The sequence below is a fragment of the Urocitellus parryii genome, chromosome 2 (assembly GCF_045843805.1).
Source record: "Urocitellus parryii isolate mUroPar1 chromosome 2, mUroPar1.hap1, whole genome shotgun sequence".
Taxonomy (NCBI): Eukaryota; Metazoa; Chordata; class Mammalia; order Rodentia; family Sciuridae; genus Urocitellus; species Urocitellus parryii.
In genome coordinates, this window is record NC_135532.1 from 196,871,150 (window position 1) to 196,894,421 (window position 23,272).

General features: G+C 36.5%; 1 protein-coding gene across 1 annotated transcript in view; it reads left to right on the top strand.

Moving 5' to 3' along the window:
- Window positions 1-23,272, top strand: part of Robo1 (roundabout guidance receptor 1) — a 381,357-nt gene that overhangs the window by 314,034 nt on the left and 44,051 nt on the right. The window contains exons 13-19 of the mRNA XM_077795033.1: window positions 4,068-4,189; window positions 4,863-5,094; window positions 6,172-6,293; window positions 9,375-9,546; window positions 14,198-14,395; window positions 18,376-18,402; window positions 19,801-19,843. Coding sequence (XP_077651159.1) covers window positions 4,068-4,189; window positions 4,863-5,094; window positions 6,172-6,293; window positions 9,375-9,546; window positions 14,198-14,395; window positions 18,376-18,402; window positions 19,801-19,843 — 916 coding nt within the window. The remainder of the gene's footprint in view (window positions 1-4,067; window positions 4,190-4,862; window positions 5,095-6,171; window positions 6,294-9,374; window positions 9,547-14,197; window positions 14,396-18,375; window positions 18,403-19,800; window positions 19,844-23,272) is intronic.

The window sequence follows — 23,272 nt, forward strand, 5'->3', positions numbered from 1 at the left end:
ATCACCTTCTGGGTGAGTTTTCAGGATTTCTATCTTAATCAAGTCTTACTTTTTCAAAATCACACAAATGTAGGAGATATTTGGGAACTTGTTCTTAATTCCTATGTCCAATCACCCTCCCACAGAGCATGGAAAAAATTTAGGTCTTTATATTTGTTTGACTGGTCTTTCATTGTTGATTATATCAGCCAAAATATTTGAGACTCTTCAATGTAAAATACCTATAGATTGATCAAAGGTAGTTTGAAGAAATAGATAAAAATTTTAAAAAGGACATGTTTAAAGCTGTTTCTAAGCCATTTAAAACTCAAAATTTGGTTCACTTGGACTGTTTTGGATATGGCTTTTACATTCTCTGAAGAGAAATTATTTTATCTCTCAGTAGACAAATTATTTTTTTTAAATAGGGAGAGAGAGAGAGAGAGAAAGAGAGAGAGAGAGAGAGAGAGAGAGAGAGGGAATTTTTTAATATTTATTTTTTAGTTCTCGGCCAACACAACATCTTTCTTTGTATGTGGTGCTGAGGATCGGACCCAGGCCGCACGCATGCCAGGCGAGCGCGCTACCGCTTGAGCCACATCCCCAGCCCGACAAATTATTATTACCTTTTACTCTCTTGCTCATTTTATTATTTTAGTGCTCTGATAGAGACTCTTATATTACATTAAAATAAAAAAAGAATCATTTGAATTAACCTTTACCTTTCTTATAACCTATATTATTGCAATTAAATGTACTTGTTCTTATATTAGCATGGAAAGATAATTCTTAGAGGTGGTAATTGGAAATACAAAATTCTTTTTCCAACATAGAGGAGAATCAACATTTCTCTCGTAAGTTAACATTTCCAAAGGAAAAATCGCAAATTAGTTCTGATGAAAGAAACAAGTTATGTGCAAGGTGACTAAAAGACCAGAACAACTTTTCTCCTGGTTCAGAAGGGGTCTACACATTTTGTCTTTTCTAATGTGTGTATTAACAATCTTTATGGAAGGGATTCTGCCTCAGAATTCAAGAGAAAGCAAGCTGAGCTAAAGAACATGCCCACGTCTGTCTGTCTCTGGCCGTGTGAATTCAACACACCCAGATGCCTATATTTGCTGTTATGAGTCACCTCATCAGGAGCTTTAATACACTTGGAGCCCGCCCTGAGGCAGTTTGAGGTTTTCAATATTGGATACGCATTTGTAAAGAATGCAGAAACTATGGCAGCTGTAAAATGAATTTAAACTTTTGTCCCCAGTACAGGGGTCTCTATTCTAGTGGACTCTAACCAAAAGTCATACTACTACTTCATCTGATTCTATCTTGCATTCATGTGAACGGTTTTATAATCTATATTGTCATTTGTAAGGGTAGTTAATATCTTATCTGAATATTAATTTTTTTTAAAAAAGAAAGTTTTAATCAACTTCCCTTTGTTTATGCATAGCGGGAGGAACAATCTAAGGGAAATGAATCTATGTCAACCAGAAACTGATATATGGGGAAACAGGCACACATTTGGAAGTCAAAGACATTTTCATCTCAGCTCTTCAGTCTTGTAGCTCTGTGATATTGAGGAAGATAGGCAATCCTTCTGCATTTTGGTCTTTTTGCCTTTGGAATGGAACTAAATAAGTGCATTCTTCGGGACTGGACCCAGACTGAATTAATCTCTATCAGAACAAATTAATCAACAAATAAGCATGCAGGATAAATTAAATCAATCTATGAGCATAGATTTAATTTTTTTTAAAAAAATGCCATAATTACTTTTGTTTCTTTCAGTGTCCAGATTAAAAATAAAGTTCATAAAATTTGCAGCTATCATAAAACCAAGAAAGAGAGCTAGTCAGCCAAGTGAGAGAATCAGAGTCAAATATATCTTGACAGATTGGAATGAAGAGCCAACACTAACATGATTGAAATTAACAGAGCAAATTAAAGAGTCAGGTACTTGAACTGAGGTTTAAAAAATTAGCTATAAAAGGATAGTCTGAGAACTCTAGGCTTACAGGAATAGAAGTGTGTGCGTGTTGGTGCTCTGGGAGGTGGACAGACTTAGTGTTTGGAGTCAACTCAAACACCTATCTGCAACCCCTCAGTGATGTAGCTGCCAAAAGAGCCAATGTTGTCTTTGCTGGAATAGCAGAATTGTTTCTGGATCAAGGCGTCGTCTCTTTCACTGCGAACTGGTCAAATCACAAATGGAGTGATGGGTTTGCTGTGAGCACTGCATTTTCAGATGGACTTTTAAGAGAACACAGTGCAGGAGGCTGCATGGAAAGCCGAAGATCACTTCACAGAGGAAATGCAATGCTCTTGGCATGATTAGCCCCAAAAGAAAGAAGTGTTAGAGGAAACATGACATCCTTTCCTTAATATTTTAGGAGACTGCCATGTGGACGATAACATGCTTTTTTCTGACTCCAGGACACAAGAAGCAACCAATGAGTGAAAATAATAGAGGCATGTTTTATGACTTAGTTCTTAATCTGCTTTTGAGACACTGTACAACCCAACTGAGGATTATGATCATAGTAGAAATCTTGGAAAGGACCTAAAAAAGAAAAAAAAAAAATTCCATCGGAGGTTACAGAATGCATATGCTGTAAGGGAAAGGAAATCATGCAGAGAGTTCAGGGAAGATTTGTTGGCAATTGATTTCCAAGGGAACAGGCATGGTGTCTATAACCACTTGGGAAATATGGTTGCACCAGAGTCTTCCCCAAGTGGAGACACTAATGAATGAGCTGTAACCAAAAGTTAAACATGCATACATACAGAGAACAGGTTTGTAGTATAGGAGTCAGGTAGACGGACCTGTGTCACATTGGAGTTAGCTCCTTGTCACCAAGCGCAAGATTGGACTCTGCAAGGAGGAGGAGCTAAGAAACTGGCAGTCAGGGATGGAATTGGGTGGATAGTGGTCATTGTTGGGATGGGGTGGCCGTCACCACTATTGCTATTATTCTACCTCCACATGTCGTGTCCTTGAAACATTCTTGAGCCCTATTATTTAAAGGAAATGTACACTTACACAGAATGAAAGACAGTGTATAGAATATTGATAAGAAGATGACAGTTACTATAAATAGTGGGTGAATTCTGAACAATGCATAGAGGGATTCCAGTACCTGTGAAGCTGTAGGATAGAGCAATATTAAGGTTTCCTGCCAGTCCAATTTTGAGTGTGGGGAAAAGCCTTTCTGAATTATAAAACATTTCTTTCAGGAGGAGAACAAGAAAAATAAAAGGATCAATTCATAAGCATTTCCAAATTACATTTTTAGGCATCACTTTCAATTTTTCTTACTAATATGAAATTTTCTAAAATAACACATAAAAGACTGCCATTGCAAAATGGCTAAACTTTGGGAATTTTTGAGATCGAGAACTCTTTATTAAGCATTCTTTACTGTGATACAATAACTAACGTAAACCATCATCAATTAAGATGATGTTAATAAGTGCTCTTTGCTCATGGATCTAATTTATTTTATTGGCCTCAGTAGTGCCTTCTGCATCCCATATTGCTGCCACTTCCTTATCCACCCTGCCTGCCTGGGAAGAGACCAGGGCTGTCTTATGAAATGTAGCTGTTGGGCTTCTTTCTGGGCTTGCTTCTGCTGCCCATGTTTCTCTGCTGTTCCTTGCCCAACTCTCTGCTAACAGGTCTGGTTGTTCTCTTCCTTGCTTAGTTGGGATCCTTCTGGAAGGTTATTCCAGACTCGGAGAGGACTGCCTACTAGCCTCACTCTCAGCGTGAACATGATGGTGACATGGTGGGAGCTGCCCTTACACTTTACTATTTACCATTGTCTTTTTGTTTCTTGCCCTTGGGCTCTCTGCAGGCCCTCTACTTGTTCCCTTCCCCTCCTCTTTCTCTGTATGTCCCTAGTCTTCTGAACCTAATGAAAAGACTAAGTTGTTCTTATTTTGTTCTGTAGCACACGTTGGCTTCCTAGGCCCAGTGAGTCTTCTTTTCTAAGAGTGGCTCTGATTGAAAGGACTGGTTCACGCTGCTTTGCTTCAGTTCATTAGCATGATGTGGAGCCTGACAGAGTCTTCTTGAATCCTTGCAGATGTTCCACCGACGAGTCAGGGGGTGGACCACAAGCAGGTGCAGAGAGAACTGGGAAACGTCGTCCTGCACCTCCACAATCCCACCATCCTTTCTTCCTCATCAATTGAAGTGCACTGGACAGTGAGTTGTTCTTGTAATATTTGATCTCAGTCTTCATAAGCAGGTGGCTTGTCTGAGATCATTATATATATATATATATATATATTTATATATATATATATATATATGATATAATTTAACTACCTGTTGATCACTTCTATGCCATGACAACTTTCTCATGTAACACATGACTGTCATTTACTATGGTAGCCATGGACGGACTTTTATCAATAAAAGCTTCTTATTTGTGTATATTTCTTTTTGTTTATATAATGAAATAATGAACTCCACCCCTCTCAGAGGACAAAACTCCAAAATATTAACTATGAATTTGCAACTTATGGTAGGCCCATTATCAAAGGATTTTTTTTTTAATCTTAGAAATATTTCCAAGTAGTATTAAGTAGGCTTTTAAGATCAGGAAGTAGTAAAACACATACCCTTGACCTTCACGTGTCTCTAGATGATATATCTCAGAACTGCTATGACACTTCATATTTATTCATAAGGCACAGAAATTAATATCATCCTACAAAAGATAAAAGATTTTTTAAGTATTAACTTAGGTGAACTAGAAATACTCAGGGTGAAACGTGATAGAAAAAAAAATGTGTTGCACTTCATTTTTTATTATTTTGCAATAAGTAATAAAAAGCTATGAGTGATTGCATTTTTATTTTTGTCATTTTAATAGGTGGACCAACAATCTCAGTATATTCAAGGATATAAAATTCTCTATCGGCCATCTGGAGCCAACCATGGTGACTCGGAGTGGTTAGTTTTTGAAGTGAGAACTCCAACCAAAAATAGTGTGGTTATCCCTGATCTCAAAAAGGGAGTCAACTATGAAATTAAGGCTCGCCCTTTTTTTAATGAATTTCAAGGAGCAGATAGCGAAATCAAGTTTGCCAAAACCTTAGAAGAAGGCAAGTATATGGAGTGTGTGATATCTGTGCACTGCAGTAGATTTGTTGGGCTTTTATTAACTTAGAGTTGTTAAAATGTCAAGAGTGTCTTGAATGTTTAACTGTCTTTTTTTTTTAATGGATTCTTTTTAGCTATACATGATAGTAGAATCCATTGTTTAACTGTCTTGATATTAAACATACTTTGTTAAGAAATTTTGTTTAAATAGTACAACTATTTTCGGTTAAATAGAAAAACCAAAATGCTGTAAGAGTTGACTTGCTTGATTAGTGGCCTATACATAAAAAAAAAGTGCAAATGTGAACCTTGTGTTACTTAATGACATAGACAGGGTCTGTTGAATTACTCAGAACTCCAGTCCACATTCAAAGATGGACTCACTCTCAATTTGCTTGCCTTTCCACCACCCATTTATTGAATGTTACTTTGATTAATGATTTATAAAGAAGGTGAGTAACACCTGGGTTTTCCAGGACTTTCCAGAATTATCATTCTGTCCTTTTTCATCCCCTATCTGGAAATCCCTCAGTTCTAGGCAAACCAGTATGACTGGTTACCATAAAACTAGAAATTAAAAAGTATTGTTTATGTAAATAGTTTTGTGTCACAACTGCACTCCATAAAAACATTAATAATGTCTCCTAATATGTCCTTGCCACTTCTTGGATTAGTGATAGGATGTGGTTAATATCCTGATTAGCATTCATTTTTTATATTTTTCATGTTTTGGGGAAACAGGAAATAAGGGTTACAAAGCAGTACAAATAGAAGTCCTTTCATGTTTCATGGAGATAATATATATATAACTTTGATTATGGAAATTCACAATAACATCAGGTTGGTAAGGTTGAGGAAAAAAGAAGTAATTTTGGACTATTAACATTTAAGTGGGTTACATCTTTGAATCATGCAGATATTGAATTTAAAATCCATATACTCCTTTTTTAATTTTAAATATTAATTTTAACCAGTTCACTATTGATATTTACTTATATTAATTAATAAGTATTAATTATCTGCTTTTCAGTGTTCTGTAACACACTTTAATATATCTGCTTTTTGAAACAATTTAATAGCACCAAGTGCCCCACCCCAAAGTGTAACTGTGTCAAAGAATGATGGAAATGGAACAGCAATTCTTGTCAGCTGGCAGCCACCTCCAGAAGACACTCAAAATGGAATGGTTCAAGAATATAAGGTAGTACACATATGCTAATTTACTGATGGACACCCTCTTCTACTCACAAGGCTAAATAAATTGTTTATAGATATTTGGCGCCATCTGCTGGTAAAACTACCAACATGTACAATTATTTATAGACCTAGTCTTGGATAGATTGTGGAATAATTTCTTTGCTAGAAAAGTTACTTTAAAAAAAAAATTGCTAGAGAGAGTCCAAATGGTTACAAAATTTACACATCCATCTAATTCTACAAAATTAACAGATTTAAATGGTAATAATATTTTCCTCTCTGAAAAATGCTTTAACATATTTTTCAGAATTGGATTGCACTATGGAATTGGCTATATAGAGAGTCACATTCTACCAGATTTTTTCTAACTTTTTAATTTAATTTAACTCTTTTACATCTTTGAAATTTTAGAAACTTCAAACAAAGTTGGAAAAAAATATTTTGGTATGTGTGGAAATCATATGTTTATATATCTCTTGTTTTTGTTTCAAAACAAAATATCAAGTCTCAGGAAATAGTCCTTTATAAATTTCCGTATGTTTATATAAACTTTTAAAACATGTGTGTATTATCGGTTGATTTAATCCAGTGGTTCTGAATAATTATTTTTCCCTATGAAATAAAGCAGCTCTATTCAATAAATATGGACAATCTTAACATGGATTCATTTTAGGCAAATATTTTCAAGCATGCCAACATGCATCAAAAACTGAGATGGAGACATGACACTTAGCTGAAAGATTGTGTTTGAACTTATTAATGAATCTGTATTATAGGATGATCCTAATGTGCTGTCAAAATGGATAAATATAAATAGAAAATATATGTGTACATTTTTATGTGTACCTTTTCGACAGTTACATACTAGAAGAATTTTAACTATAAAAGATGTACTTCTCTGCCGAGTGATCTGTATTTCTCTGATGTCTGAGTCATTTTTTAGTTGACTAGCTAAATAATGATATGTAGAATATTAATTTCTATTTGTAAATATTCCAGACCATTGTTTAGGATGTGAAACTGATTTTATGAAGGTGATATGAAGTTATTGATTCATAACTGAGGTTAGAGTAGACACACCTTGATATGTGTCCATTGACAGGACATAGGACATATCTACCTTCACTAGTGTAGGTCAGGGATTTTCAAGTATAGGCCAACAGCAGAATCACTGGTAGAACCATTTTCCCAGTACAGGTGCCTTGCCACCACTCTTGGAGATTCCAATGCAGTTGATCTGACAGGTCCCTTACATGTGTATCCTGGTAAATCTCTCATACATTCTTTTGAGTAGCAAATTTATTTGTTTGATAACTAAAAACCAATCTAAGCTTAATTTTGGGTATGATATTTTATTTTAAAATTATTTTTAAATCAAATTGAAAAACAACATTTTGTGAAATTTAAGTATATCAATAGGGCTGCTTTAAAATATATTTAAAATATGACTACAAATGCACTGTGGATGTTTCGAGATATTTTAAATAAGGTTTTTTTCTAGCGTAACTGAGTTATTAGAAAGTAAAAATATCCATACTTTTAAGTGCTTTCTCACAAGTTTCAAGGTTATTTCAATACTGGTGAGTGACAGGATGCTATGTTTCAGTCTGGAAAAATAGACTGTTACAGAAGATTTTTAAGGATTTAAAATGAGGTGATGTCTCAGCTCTCACGCAAAATTGTATAATGTAGGCATTTTCCCCTAAGAGTCAAAACTCATTTCTTTCCTCAAGAAATGTGAAAGGGTGGATTTCACTTAACTTCATGGTCAATTTAAAATAATAAAATGCCTTTCAGAACCTGATTGACTGGTACAAAATCAGTTTGTGGCTTCGGTTCAGCTGTGTAATGTAATTGGGGGGGAAAAGATTCACAAAGGAGTCTTTATTTCCAAATGGTCAGATCCTGATATAGTGTCTGACCATTTGGTGGCATTACACGTTGAAACTATATGAAAATAATATTAAATTTCAAAGAACAAAATTAAAGGTTATTGACCAAGTAGTAGAGGATGCTGGTGTTTTTAGATTAATTTAAAATCCCATTTCCTATTCCAGTGTGGACAGTAGTCCACTTGAAGCTAATCCTATATTTAGCTCGAGGATATCATAAGGAATATAGAGTGTTCTTCACTCCTGCGCGGATTATTCTCTTATGGAAACTGAATCCAAATACAATTTCCTATCACAAATATCACTATCAAAGTTAATGAGGCATACGATAACTTTCTCATTATAGAATGTCTTTCTTGCACTTCGAGTATGTACTCTTATTCTTTATGATCTTATGGATATTGTGAAAGACTAGTTAATATTCTCCTTTAACTATAATACCAGATTGCTAATTTATCTCATTGATAATAGTTTAGCGTACCAAAAGCTGAATAAAAGCCTAGGATGGTTTTTTCCTCCTGGAGTGCAGTTTTATTTTTAATAATCTTATTTATACATACTTCTTTGGATTATGCAGAAACTTACTCTCCTTTTAAATCAACCACTTCATGAGTTTGATACGAAATGTGAAGTGACAGTACCAGGTGATTCTATCCTAGGGAACTGTTGAAGTGTCAGACAGAGTTCCCTCCTCACCTTTGATGCCTGGTCATTGGGCACCACATCTATCACATAAATGTCGAATAATTTTACACACATTGTTATTCTTTACCTGGATATGTACAACTTTTTGCACAGTCCTGTTTTTCCTGACAAATAACCTCATGCTATTAAAATTTTTTTAAAATAAAAAGAATAAAAACCTAATGATATGTGATATGATGTGGATTGAGAGGAATGTTTATCTTCAAGCAAAAGTTTGTAGACTCACCTTATACAATCCTTTAAGATATTTGAGAAAGTGTAACTATTACAATTCTCCAATAGTGCAGCTATTACCAATACTGGGCTTGACTGGAAGAGTCTTCTCAGAGTTCCATCTTGGAGAAGAATGACTTTTTTGAAACCTTGTGTTGATGGTTCATGAGGCATCTCAACTGGGTCAAGGTCTAAAGTCCGTCTTCACCCTCTGTTGATCTTTGCATTATCTTGGAAATTTTACCAGCTTGATTTTCATTATGTACTTCTTCCAGGTTTGGTGTCTGGGCAATGAAACCCGATACCATATAAACAAGACAGTAGATGGTTCTACCTTTTCTGTGGTTATTCCCTCCCTGGTTCCCGGGATCCGGTACAGTGTGGAAGTGGCAGCCAGCACTGGCGCTGGACCTGGGGTGAAAAGTGAGCCTCAATTCATCCAGTTAGGTGAGTGTCCGAGCAGTCCAGTTTCACAGTCTGTCACTGTATTACTTGTCCTGCTTTGCTGTTTTTACATGTGTCTGAGCCACTGTTGGAAGTTAATAGAATTCAGAAGTGAGGCTTATAACTACAGTGGTGTTAGCTTCACTTAAAATACACTCACATACAGTGTTATGCCTTGGTTACCAACAAGGCCACTTTCCAACAAAGACATTGTTAAGCAATGTTGTCCTTGTGTGAACATCACGGAGTGTAGTTACACAAACTAAGATACATGTGATGTCATTAGCCAGTATCATCTTATACAACAGTCAATAGAAATCATTCCTCGTTGATAGAAACGTTGTTATGTGAGGCAGGACTGTAGATATCTTATAACTAAACTAACCTTATCCAAATACACATTTTAGATGATAGTTCAAATAAAAGTTAGGTAATATTCAGTATCATCCTAACTGGGGCCCTGTGGAAATTTTTTTCATCTATTTAACTAATACTACTAATCAAGTCCAAGGACACTGCAGTGAATAAAGAAGAAGATAAGTTGAGATGTCAGAGCACTGGAATGTTTCTATGCTAATCACTCAAATTTAAATACAATTTGTGTTTCGAAAATTATACATAAATTAAAAAAAAAAAAAAAAACAGCAAACCTGACCTGGGTTTCATTACTAGAGATCACTATAGGCAAACTATTATGAACATACTATAGGAATTAGTAAGTGATTGCTATTTACATGTAAACAAGCAACAACTGAAATGCCAATAAAACAATATTGCAACTAAGAAGTGGGGAGAAAAAGGTCAGATTTTTAAGAGTTAACATTTAAATTAGGAAAGAGGCCAAGAAGTATACAGTCTGGTTTGTGTCTGTATATTGCAAATCAGAAGGTAAGCATCAGTAATATTTTATGTCAGATGCAAATTATGAAAAAGGATCATTTGTAGCAATCTTTATGCTTCACAAATCAGTACATACTATTTTGGCATATTAAATAAGTATGAACAACATCCTGGAATTATTTCATAATAAAAGTAAAAGAAACATTTGACTTTGATTAACTCTGTTGCAATACCTAAAGAACTTCATATTTATTTTGAAAATGTTGTTAATGTTCCATTGTTAAGACAATGCCAGCTGCTGTAATGCATAAACTTGCAAAGTTTCTATGACACAACACAGTGAAGTCTAGTACAATTCCAGTTGTCCAGTAGGTCTCTGTTTCACCTAGTGTTTGTGGGTTGTAAGCTGAAGAGCCCTAATTTCTTAATGTGGGCTTCCAAGGTTGTCCCTGCACCAACAGAATGCAAGAAAGGAAATATATATTCTATGGGAGGCTTGAAATGGTGCAGGCTAGAAAGGTGCACATTACTCTTGCCTGATGTGATTGTAAGAAGGTGAACGAGGACTAAATGAAAGCAGCGGCCAGGAGCTGCCTCCCAGCAGTCAATTATGAGAGGCCCATTCAAGCCTTCAGTGAGGGCTTGCTGACTGTCACAATCTGGGCCAGAATTTTATATTATTTTTTTCTTGGACTCTTTTTTTTCCATGTTACACATTTTTAAATGATTATATAAAAACTTCTAAACAAAAAAATAGCTTCCTGGTTTATTTCAAGCAATATGGGAAACTAGGAAAAATCGTTTGATGCATCTGTTGCAATGTTATATAACATGGGGGAGGGGAGTTTATATTGAAAAATTATAGCTGATATTCCAATATTTGTCCACTTTTTTCAAATGTCAGCATTAGGTTATTAAAACTGAAATTAAAAGGTATGTCTTGAATGACCCTAACCATTGTGGATACTGTTTACCTGTTTTTAGAACATATGATGTTTAGTCCTAGTTTTGGGAAGATGAATTGGAAAAAGAACCATATGTAATTTTATTTATTGAAGATTTAAATCATGGGATTTAAGGGTCAAATTGATTTCCTTGAAATTATAAGTGGGTTCCAGTTTTCCAGATCTTAATATAGCCTCAGCTGCAGGGAGACAAAGCCTGAGGTAGAGAGGGGCTGCTTTAATTCATTAGTCACACTGCACTTTATTCTGTTAGGTCCATCTGGTTGCTCACACGGAACCTCTCTGGGCTGTTTCCATAAAATCTGAAGCTACCCAAGATAACCTTGCGCAAATAGGCATGAAGTCTATAAACCTAGCAGATACAAAGGATGTATTAGGGATAAAAAGAATAGGTCTGGTTGGTGAACTTTTAGAGGATGAAGTGCTTTTAGGATAACCAGAGATAAAAGGGTCTGGAACATGAAATAAAACTTTCAGTCAACAAACAGTTGAAGGCAGGTGACTGCTTGTGAAAATAAGGTTTTCAGCCTTGATCCTCCATAGTATGAAATCTGGAATCAAGAAAAAAAAAAGGAAATATCCTCCCCCCCACAACATATATACACACAACAGAAGGAATTCAGCATTTCACAGAGAAAGGCCGTTTCCATAGCTATTGAATGCTGCTGATTTTTTTCTGCCAATTATCATATTAAGATGCAATAGCATTTAATAAGAAAACCTATAGGCTTTTTTTTTTCTTCAAGAACTGTTATCCCTATTGAATGAGTTATACTAATTTTTATTTTTATGGAAAAAATATTTTTGGACTGGAAAGATTTCTATTTCAAAGCAGACTGTATTATATTAGCAGATTGTATTTCTCTTGAATTTGGTCTGGAGATCTGTGAAGCAGCTATAAACCCACCTGACAGGGCTCCAAGGGATTTGGCTGTGGATGTTTACATGGAGCCCATGGGATACTCTTTTGTCCTGACAGAGAGCATAATGCCTAAGTATCCAACCCTGTGACTGGGTGTCCTTCTCACAGCAGACTGTTCAACCAGCAGATGCCCTTCTGGCTTTTTTGACCTGACAAGATAGCTCCTCTCTGGGAGAGCCCCAGCTGGGAGGAGAGCTCCTGCCAGGTGTGTTAATCAGATTCAACTCAGAGGGGTGAAGCAACAGAACACACGAAATAGCAGGAGTGGGTTACTCACAGATCCACAAGAGCAGAGGTGCTGACAAGAGCCAGTCAGAAGGCCCAGAGGCCAGTGAGCGGCCCGGGGGGGGGGGGAGCTGCAGGTGGGGAGACAGAGAGAGAGGACCTGTGGGCTGAGGGTTTTATTGGTGCTCAGGGTGTTGTTCAAGGAGGTTTCCTACAGGGAGTTCTAATTGTTCTCTAGAAAGCTGGAAGGATTCCATGGGGTCGTGCTGTGACTAAGAGTTGTCAATTCTGCGTATCTGCAGTCCTTATGGGTGGTATGATGAGTCAAGGAGGTGGTATCTCTGTGGCCCATGGGGAGGTGGTCACCAGGAGGCAGTTATAGAAGGGGGATATCTGCACTGACCATACTGAGGAATTGGGAGGAAGCAGAGAGCTGGCAACTCTGTCCGGGTAACTAAACCCTTCTTTTAGTATTTAATCTTAGATTCAAAATGAATGCAGAAGCAACATAAAATTTTAAAAGTGTGGTACATGAATCTTTTCCAAGTTAAATGATTTAATAATTGTGAGGAAGCCCCAATCTTAACGAAATGCACAAGCCCCTTCTTATGTCATCAGATGTTGGGGGGAAGAACATTAAGACTACCGACACCACTGGGAATTCTCCCCACTGGGCAACCTCAGGACTAGCATCACAAGGTGTCTACAAAGTGACATACAGCTTTGACGGAAGAGCAACAGTCTTGCGTTTTCTACAAAGACTTTGCAGGCTGCTCTGTGTGACCTGGAGTAATGGCGGGCTTGAAAAATATCACTGTAGGCTTAAGACATAAATGTAAAACAAGCGTATTTTATTAGCCATATATTCCATCAATTTTTAATTCTTGAATCAAAATATCCAACCGAGAATGTCTTTTTGACTATTCATAACACTTGATAATTCTTTTACATATTTAATGTTCTTTTCTTATATCTATTGCTGGTGATGGTTATTATTTTAAAAGAAAGATTATTCATAGTTCTTACAATGGTAACATTAGCTTAATCTGTCATTGTGTTTTAATGATCTTTAATTTTATAGGACGTTCTGACCATGGGTTCAAATAATATGTTTCTCAGACAGTGAAGGATGTTGCAATATAATCTTGGGGAGGAGTATGCAAATACACACACATGCACGCACACACACACACCATTTTTCAATATCTAGCTTATAGAAAAAGTAAAATTTTATTTTAAGCCTTTTTTACAGCACAGATTTGATGTTTCTATAGAATTTTGAGAATTTTTCAACCTTTTCTATACATATAATATTCAGTACCTGTCTTGGTTTTGGCGGGGGGTTTGCATTTTATGGTATTAACACTTTTATATTTATCTCAATTAGTGAGCACTGTTTCTCTGAAACTCAATCTAAACAGGATCCCACAAACTTGTAAAATAAAAAGAAAACAGAGTGCCACTGTCCTTGTTTCAGCTAAGGTCACACAAAATTACATCCATACTTCTTTTAAATTAAAATGAATGAATTTTACTAGTGATCTCCTGAACTCATTCACTTCCCTGCGGTAATGCGGAATGAAAAAGAGAAATCATGGTCCAAAATTAACAAAATATAATGACAGGTATTTTACATCATATATGTATTCTTACATCATCACACTGAGTCTTACTCCCAACTCATCAGAAGATGGCCTTTCAGATTCTCATGGGAACCCTGTGTCACCTGAGGACCAGGTCAGCCTTGCTCAGCAGATTTCAGACGTGGTGAAGCAGCCAGCATTCATCGCAGGAATCGGAGCAGCCTGCTGGATCATCCTCATGGTCTTCAGCATCTGGCTCTACCGACACAGGAAGAAGAGGAACGGACTTACTAGTACTTATGCGGGTATCAGGAAAGGTATTCGCTTTCTCAGGTTTTTCATCTTTTAATATGTTTATGAAACTCTTAGTTTTAAACCTGACTCCACATGATTCACAGGGACACATATCCTACCTGTTAAATTATTTCAATATACAGCAACTCTCTAAAGTACTTTTATCATGATATCTGCATATGAACAACTCTCCTGTGGCAGTACAACAGAGTTAATCAGTTTCTTAGGACCCAGATCCTTTCAAATATGTTTCACTAAGGTACATCTAGGCTTGTCTGTGATACTGTGGCCATCTTCTCTTAGGCAATTATTTTATTACTTTATTTCTTGGGGGAAATTTGTAATCTCCCTGTCACAGGAATTATAAATTGGGGCTTTAAACTCACATAGTTTTAAGGGGATTGTTGTCCTTTGAAAAGCAACAAAAAGAGAGATTTCTTTGATTATTTCTAGAAGCAGTCCTTTCTTAGTGAATATGATCACATTATGAGGGATGTCCTGCCTAGGGAGGGAAGAGTGTTAGTACTTTTCCATTCATAGACTTAAGATCCTGCAATCCAATGTCTTATATACTGTCCATTAATGATGATGATTTTGTTACATATGTCTTTATAATTTTAGAAAAAAAATATTTGCTATTATTTACATTTTCAAAGATAGACTATGCCAATATATTTCAAAAATACCTTTGCTACATATCTTTAAGTCCTATGAATTGTTGACAATCTAAACATTGAGGCACATAATCCTGCTCCTTCCTCTCCCCCAAATATATCCTCCAACTCTGGTCGTCATACCTGGGCTGTAGATTGTGTGGCCTCCTAGTTTTCCGATTTTAGTCCATTTTTATGTCTTTAGTTCAATAAAATGATTCATAGTGTTGCATTTTACTCTCAAAAATGTCATGGTTTGGATTGAAAATTACACATTCACCTTCGTTATAGAGCCAACATAACAAAAAAGTTTTGCTTTGCTGCAAAGCAAATTTAAAGATAATTACCAAGAAATTAAGTCATCCCTCCCTTGACTGTCACTTATCCTTTCTTTTCCTAATTGTCTACATATCTCCTAAGAGAACATTTTCTGTGTATCTTGGACAGAGTACTTCTCTAATCACATAGAATTTTCAAGACTAGGTAAAACTTGAATGTCGTTACACATTTATAAAACATTCTGTGTCAACAGTGTGGGATATTTGTGCTATTCCTGGAGGTCTTGGGAAAAAAGAGTCAACAGAGATTCATCATCAATACTGTGAAATAAATCCATGTGCCTCCTGCCTGTGGCTCGGCAGTAGTCTCCTCATATGCATAGATTTGCCTTAGCATTATCACCCTGAAATATGTTTTTTTTCAGATATGTGTCCTACCTAGACATGAAGCAAAATGTCAGTACCCCTGCCTGTGAAATGGAAAACAAGGGCTTAGAGGTTACTGAGAAGAGAGTGGTGCTCATTATGTATAGAAAGTAGAACAATGTCAGGCACATGTGTTACTAAATAGAACCTTTGACTGCAAATCCATGCAGAGACGGGGTTTATGAATGTGTTTGGTGGAGTGGGGAAGGGGCAGGGTTCTGGGAGGAGACTAGGTTTAGAAATCTAATTTCAATGAGGAAAAGCAACTAACATTTAGATGTGAATTTTCTGTTCATCAGACTTGCCCCATTAACTCCATTTCATAAACAGCTAGTCAGTGAAATCCAGTGTTCCTTGTCATGATCAAGTGTCATAGCTGTGTGATTATAACAGTTTAATGCTCTGTATTGTCTTGAAGTCTAAGAATGTGACATGAAAACTCTCCTTTCTGAAATGCTCCTTGTTCTTTACTAATGTCCTTTGAGCATGCTGACAAAAGCCTATGTGATCTTTCTGTGGGACCTTTAAACTAATATCCTGGTCTTTTCAACTAGCTTCTGTTTAAGCAGAAATCATAGAACATAATTACAAATGTAATTGGATGAGCACTGATTCTGCTTTCCTCACTTCATCCTGTTGGCACTTTTTCAAAATTCTATTTCTATGCATTTTTTTTAAAGTGCATTTTGAGTATCTTAAATTTTACTATGCCAAACACAATGCCAGTGGTTTCAGGGAAATAGGAAGTAAAATATTTTAAATAAATGAAAAGAACCTCTTGACATAAAATATCAAGCCAGAGTGACTTTGGGTACTCATGAGCATTTTTTTTTTTTTTAGCGTTTCCCCTTACGGATAGCTATAGGTGTGACATCTGCTGGGACACTGGAGGCTCCATCCACATACATCCACTTATTACATCAGCACCACTCAGTACACAGAGTTCATTATATTTATTATTGGAAGCTCTGAAAATTAAGTTGTTCTTTGGTGTGCTAGCAGCGAAAATTTCATTTAGGGCTGACTTTTTTTCCATTTCTTCTTCAATTCCTCAAACTGGGGTTAGCAGTTAGCTATGAGAAGTAATGACAAGGACCTTTCATATTTCCCGTGTCCTTGTGATTGCAAATTAATGTTCAAGCACTCCACTCTTGCTTGAATAGCTTTAGTTTCAAATGTACCTTTTTTTTTCTTTTTATGAAGACTTGTTACTATGGCTCTGAATTTTTGAATGTAGCTAAATTACATTGACTCTCTGAAAAGATCTGACTGAAAGACAACACAATGGAATTCTTAAGACAGGGACTGCTGTGCTGCAGAGGAAGGCCAGTGTATCAATTGGGTACACAGCATTAAGGTTTTTGTTGTTGTTCTTTCCAGTCTGCTCAGAGATGAAGTGGTTTGGTAAGAAGTGACAGTTGTAGAGGATGTTATGTGTTCCACTTTGCAAACCCAGAGCTCTAATCCTAAAGTAAATTTCTTATCATTGTTCAAATGTACAATGGAAAATACATTTTGGCAGCTTTTTTGATACATGATCGGTGATCAATATTCTAGTTTGTTTGTTGTAAAGATTTTTTTTTTCCAGGCAAGCTTTAACCTTAAAGGGTGTAATGTGGATTTCCTTGCTTTTTTTTCTTTTCTTTTCTTTTTTTTTTTTTTTTCATCCAGAGCAGCATTTACTTTAAATTAAGGGGAAAAGATTGGAAAATATGTCAGTCTCCTCCCTTTATGAAATGACATGCAAATTGCTCTGGTGTGATCTCACACCAGGAATAGAAGATAGGAAAAGTGGGGGAGGCCATGCTGCTACTTTTGAGGTCTGCAGTTCAATTTCAGGCATTATTGATTAGATTAAGATTTATAACTGCAGAGAGAGTGAAGGTTCTCAGAGGGGTGTTATTGTTCTATTGTTTAGCTTCTAGCGTGGCATTAGAAAAATGTTCAGCCTACTCAACCACGCTTCTAAATGTAAATTATGACACAGAAATCAAAGTTTAAAACCCCACACATTTTTCTATCCGTTCAGAAATGTTTATAATGATAAAAATGTAGTGTTGTACTGTTTGTGTAAGGCATCAGACTTACAGGACGTTTTGATTTTTATGATTCTCTTTGCTTCTCCTTCCTTCCTTTCTCCCTCCCTCCTTCCTTCCTTCCCTCCCTCCCTTCTTCCTCTTTCTTCTCCTTTCTTTCCTCCAATAATAAATACTTAAGTGCACCTATTAGTCCATTTAATAAGCATTTACTTTCAGATTCCTAGATAAGGTTCCAGCATACACCTGATAATACTTGTTTAAGAATCCATCATCCAGTGTTTGGAAATGATTAATAGCAGAGGATTCCTGTTTGTACTGGAGCCCATAAGCTAAATCTCTGTTGCTAAATGCAGGGTCATTCACAGGGTAACGCACAGCTCCCCTCCCAAGGTACTAGAATGTCAGACACTTCAAAATGGTACCTGTAGAGACAAGCTTCTTTTTCTAACCTCGTATTGGGTTTTATTCATATATCAGAGTTTCAGACCTACTGGCTTGGTTATTTACATTTGTTTTATGTTCAGCTGTCTGCTTGATTCATACTAATGTGATATGTTCCCTTTCTCTTCAGCTTAATAACTGGTTTATATTTTGTTTTGATTTTCAGTCCCGTCCTTTACCTTCACGCCAACAGGTATATATTTGCACTTACCCTCCTCCTATCCTTTGTTAGTTTGGCATGTGTTGTACTATTGTGTTTCTGGTTTTATCTCATTTTCAGCAGTAACTGGGGGGAAAGGACTTAAATGGAATACAATACTTCATTTACTCACGGCAGGCATGCATTTGAAGTAGAAATGGTTGGTGTTGCTTTTCATCCATCCAGTGCATTTATTTATTCACCACTCCACGTTGCATCTTAGCCCTGTTTGCATGTATTTCCATTAAAAAGACACAGTGTTTCTAGCCTCAGCATGATTTAACATGCTAATCATCTTATTGATTATTTTCATACTTGGCAATGCATTTCCCCCCCTTAACTTAAGCTTTTAGGTTTTCCAACAAAAATTTCTCTGCCTTGTAATTCTCTGTCCATAGAATCAGTATTCTGAAAGGTAACCAAAATACCCAGCACATGTGAAAGATAAAACTTTTCATTTTCCCCAAGTCTGAGTCCTCATATTCTGTTCTATTCAGTTTCTTTCAAAGTGGATCCTCTTCTTTCACATCACCTCTAGTAAAAGATGTACCTGTAGTTATGCCGCCTCAGTTTTAATCCAGTTATTGGAATCACTGGGAGCAGTTATCTCTCCCAAGCAGACTCCCAGTTTGGAGTTTTTCTAAGTAGCAGAACTTGGCAGCTTTTAAAAATACATTTCTTCTTAGAAAATGTGTTTGTATTTACAGAAAAGCTAATCTTCTTAACCCTTTGCCTAACTATGTGCAAATCTTTTTGTGGTACAGTTCTATTTTTATGCCCCAAATTTATTTAGCTGAGAAAGCTTTCAAAAGCATTAAACCATATTTTATGAAAATATAGTTATGAAAATATAATGAGTATGAGTTTCAAAAAGCCACAATAAGAAAAAATAGGTTAAAAAATGGTCACATCAATAGTCACAACTTTACGTCTTTGTCTTTGGAAGGGCTTAACATCTATTTTTTTGTCTCACTGGTTCTCAATCTTCTGGGAAAATCTAGTAGGCTTTTGTAATATTTACCTACAAGGGCAAGACTTTAAGATTATACCTACAGAATTATAAAGTGGTATGATCTAGTAAACTCAAAATAAAAATCTATGGGAATGCTAATGTACAAATAAATATATAATAGTTACATTTAACAAGAATCTGCTGCAATTTTACTGTTGCTTTTCTCAATATTGTTAAGGCTAAGAATGATGCATATTTAATTTAATAAGAATTTTAAATTATTAGCTGAATTAGAAACCTGCTGTGTCCTGTAAGGATTTTTACAATGTTACTGGGTAGGAAGGGATAAAGAATTCCATTGTACAAAGATGCTTGTGAATGTAATAGCTTTTGATATATAAACGTGTCTATTAATTGTTCCTTTTTTTTTAACATTCTAGTAACTTATCAGAGAGGAGGCGAAGCTGTGAGCAGTGGAGGGAGGTAATTATCTTCCTTGTTTTGTAGATCCTTGGGGGAATTTAAAATATTTATTCTTGTCTTCCTCACCGATGCAAGTTTCATTGCTCCAAAGGTTTAACAACTTAAAGATAAAAAGTTTTCCAATCTTTTGGAAAGAATCCATTCATCTGGGGTGTTGAACCAAGTCATTTACACAGAAATACAGTTCCTGATGGAGCTGTTGCACTTTAGACAATGGCCACCAGAGGGAGTACGTTAACCAAGAAAAACAGACTGCTGATTTAGCAGATGATTAAAAGGAGTTAAAGTGATTAAGCTGTGGCATTTATGAAGATTAAGAAATATAGCTAGTTAACAGATACTATCAAAGAAAAAGTGCTCATTTGAAAACCTGCTGAACGCAGCAGTTGCTCAGAAGTTATAGGTTATGTTTGTTTGTTCTTGTTATGAATTCAGCTTAGTAGATACCTCCGTTTGCAGGGAAATACATTCGGATAAAAAAAGAAATCTAGGTAGTTTGTTAACAAAGAGCTTTTTCACCCTTTAACTAAAAATATCCTCAGTCCTATCCTTATGATTTTTGAGGTAATTATTATTCAGTGAACTTTAATATATTCACAGAGAAATCACAAATTAATGTGACAGGCGGCTTAAAGGGGCTGAAACAGGATGTAAATTACATGAGGCAAGTTCCAGGATTTTCCACAATAAGGTGATTTTTCTTTTTTTTCAAAAACAGTAGCACCTACGCACAAAGGGAGAGAAAAAAAATTTCTAACCAAAACCAATTTATAATTCAAATTAAATTAGCTTATTAGAGTGCCCTTCTTCATATGGTTGCATAATATGGTTAGCTACTGAATAGTCAAAAAATGAGTAAGATATTATTCCTGAATCCAAGGAATATACCTCCTAATAAGAAAATTACTAAACTTAGTTTATGACAAAGAGTTATTTAAAATATATATATTGACTGCCTTTAGCTGGTGCTGTACAAATGTGGCAGTAAGCATTAATCTTTTCTTTCCTGGGTACTACTAACTTCCTGTTTTCACAACTGTGAAACAAAGCCAGCCACCAAAAGACCCAAATACTGGGGTGGTTTTCATGAGGAGTAAATCCACTTGATTGAGGGATGAAAGCAGAGCACATTTTTGCATCCAGGGGAATTCCATATAAGTCACAGTCCAGACATTCATGAAAGAGCTTCTGCCATAAGAACATTTTCCTGTGGGTGAATCTGGAATGCCTGATTGTTTAACTACCTCTCTCTGTGTCTATTCATGACTGTTGACTTCAGTTTTATTGGCACTAGCTCCTGTGCATGGGCATGTGTTCACATGCTTATACACACGTGCACACACATAAAATATTAACCTAGCTCCTTCTCTAAACAATTTACAACCCAGAAAGACCAAATGGTCTCATGGAAGACAGTGGCAGGAATGCATAGGTGGGAAATGGTGGTTTCTAGGACAGGAATAAAGAATTGTAAAGTTCCTGAACTGTCTATTTGGAAAGCTCACTAACAAAGAATCATAGCGTTTTCAACTGAAAAACAGAATCCTGGCAGTGAAATTGATATATCTCAAATACTAACTAGAAATTATCATTTTCCTAAATGAATTGATAAAAGATACTGGAATGTCACAGAGGCAATAATAGTTAAATAAAAAATTTAGAGTCAGTGCTCAACATGACAGTTATACACACAATTTTAAATGTATTTATTCATTAACTATAATGGACACCGACTACAGGGCAGATACTGTGTTAGCTGCTTGGAATGCGTCAGTGAGCAAAGTGGATAAAATTCCTGATCTTGTGGGCATTTGATTATGGTGGGAGAGATGGAAGATGGATAATAAACATTTTTTAAAAGGTCAACTGTACAGTGTCAACAGTTGATAAGTACTGGGGTAAAAATCAAGTAGGATGAGAAAGAGAAGGTTCATTAAGAAGAGGCCTCTTTCCTAGCCATGATGAATCTGTGCGGGGGGTAGGGAGGGGTTGCTAGGACCAAAATACCTAAAAGAACAACTTAGGGAGGAAAGTGTTTTGGCTCAGTCTCACAGGTCTCAAGCTCTGGTCCATTGACTTCATTTCTGCAGCTTTTTTTTTTTTTTAATACATATTATGTAGTGCTGTGGATTGAACCCAGCACCTTGCACGTGCTAGGTGGGCGCTCTACCAAGGAACTACAACCCCAGCCCCCATTGACCTCATTTCTTTAGGCTCAAGCATCATGGTGTATGGCAGAGGAAAGCTGCTCGACTCTCAGCAGCTGGGAAGCAGAGAGGTGAGAGTTGAGGAAGGGCCAAGGACAAAATAAACTCTTCCAGAGCATGCCCCCTGGTGATTACTTCCTCTGACGAGGTCTCACTTCCCAGTAGTCTGCTAAGTTCTCAATGTATTAATCCATCAAGTGGATTAATCCACTGATCAAATGAACTCAGCCACTGATAAGGTCGGAGGCCTCACCATCCAATCATTGCCTAAAAGCCCAACCTCCGAACCTTGCTGCATGGGGACCAGTCTTCAACACAAGAGCTTTTGGAGGACATTCCAGATCCAAACCATAACACTGAGTTTTGTGATCACTGGAAAAGAGAATGAATAGCAAATTCAATATCCGCTGTGGCTTTCCTCACCTCCAACCCCTGTCTTGGTTTCCTTCATTCATCACAAACTTCCTGGGTTTTCCCTGGACCTACCACCTCTCTTGGCTGATGGCACCTAAGCTAAGATCTGTTGATCATCCTCTTTTGCTTCCTGCAACCATTACTGTGTTCTGTGGATCCTTTTTTTTTTTTACCCCTCCACTATGACTGATATTCTTTCTTTTTAAGCACTTATTCTCCCTTGCCAAAACTATGAGCTCCCAGCTGTCCTAAGTTCATCCAGTTTTATTAGCACTGTTGTCTACTAATTCTCTTTCCAGTGGAGGCAGAATAATCTTTGAAATTCATGCTAATTGTGTAAGTTCCTGAGCTGTTGAAAAATCCCACCTGCAGCAGAACTTGCTGTGTTTAAAATATCAAGTCCAAACGTGGCATAGCATGTGAAGTCCATAAAGTCTTGGACTTTGCAGCCCCATTTTTCACTATTGTGTGCTGTGCCCTATGATCCCTTGTGTCAGCTTATCTCCAGTATGTCAGTGTCCTGTATCCTTGCTACATGGCACATTGCTTATACACAGGCTAACAATGTCTTCCCACCCATTATCCCTAGTTAGTGTATCAGATTTTACCTGCTGTACCCTCTACAAGATCTGTACTGTGCAACTATCACATTGTCTCCTACCCAGGAGGAGACAATGCATTTGCTTTTCTTTGTATCCAGAGTCACCAAATTATAGCTTTTGCCCTGAGTCCACCCTGCCATCTGTTTTTGTAAATGAAGTTTTATAAGAATACAGACAGGCTGTCATTTGTTTGAGCTATAAAAGAA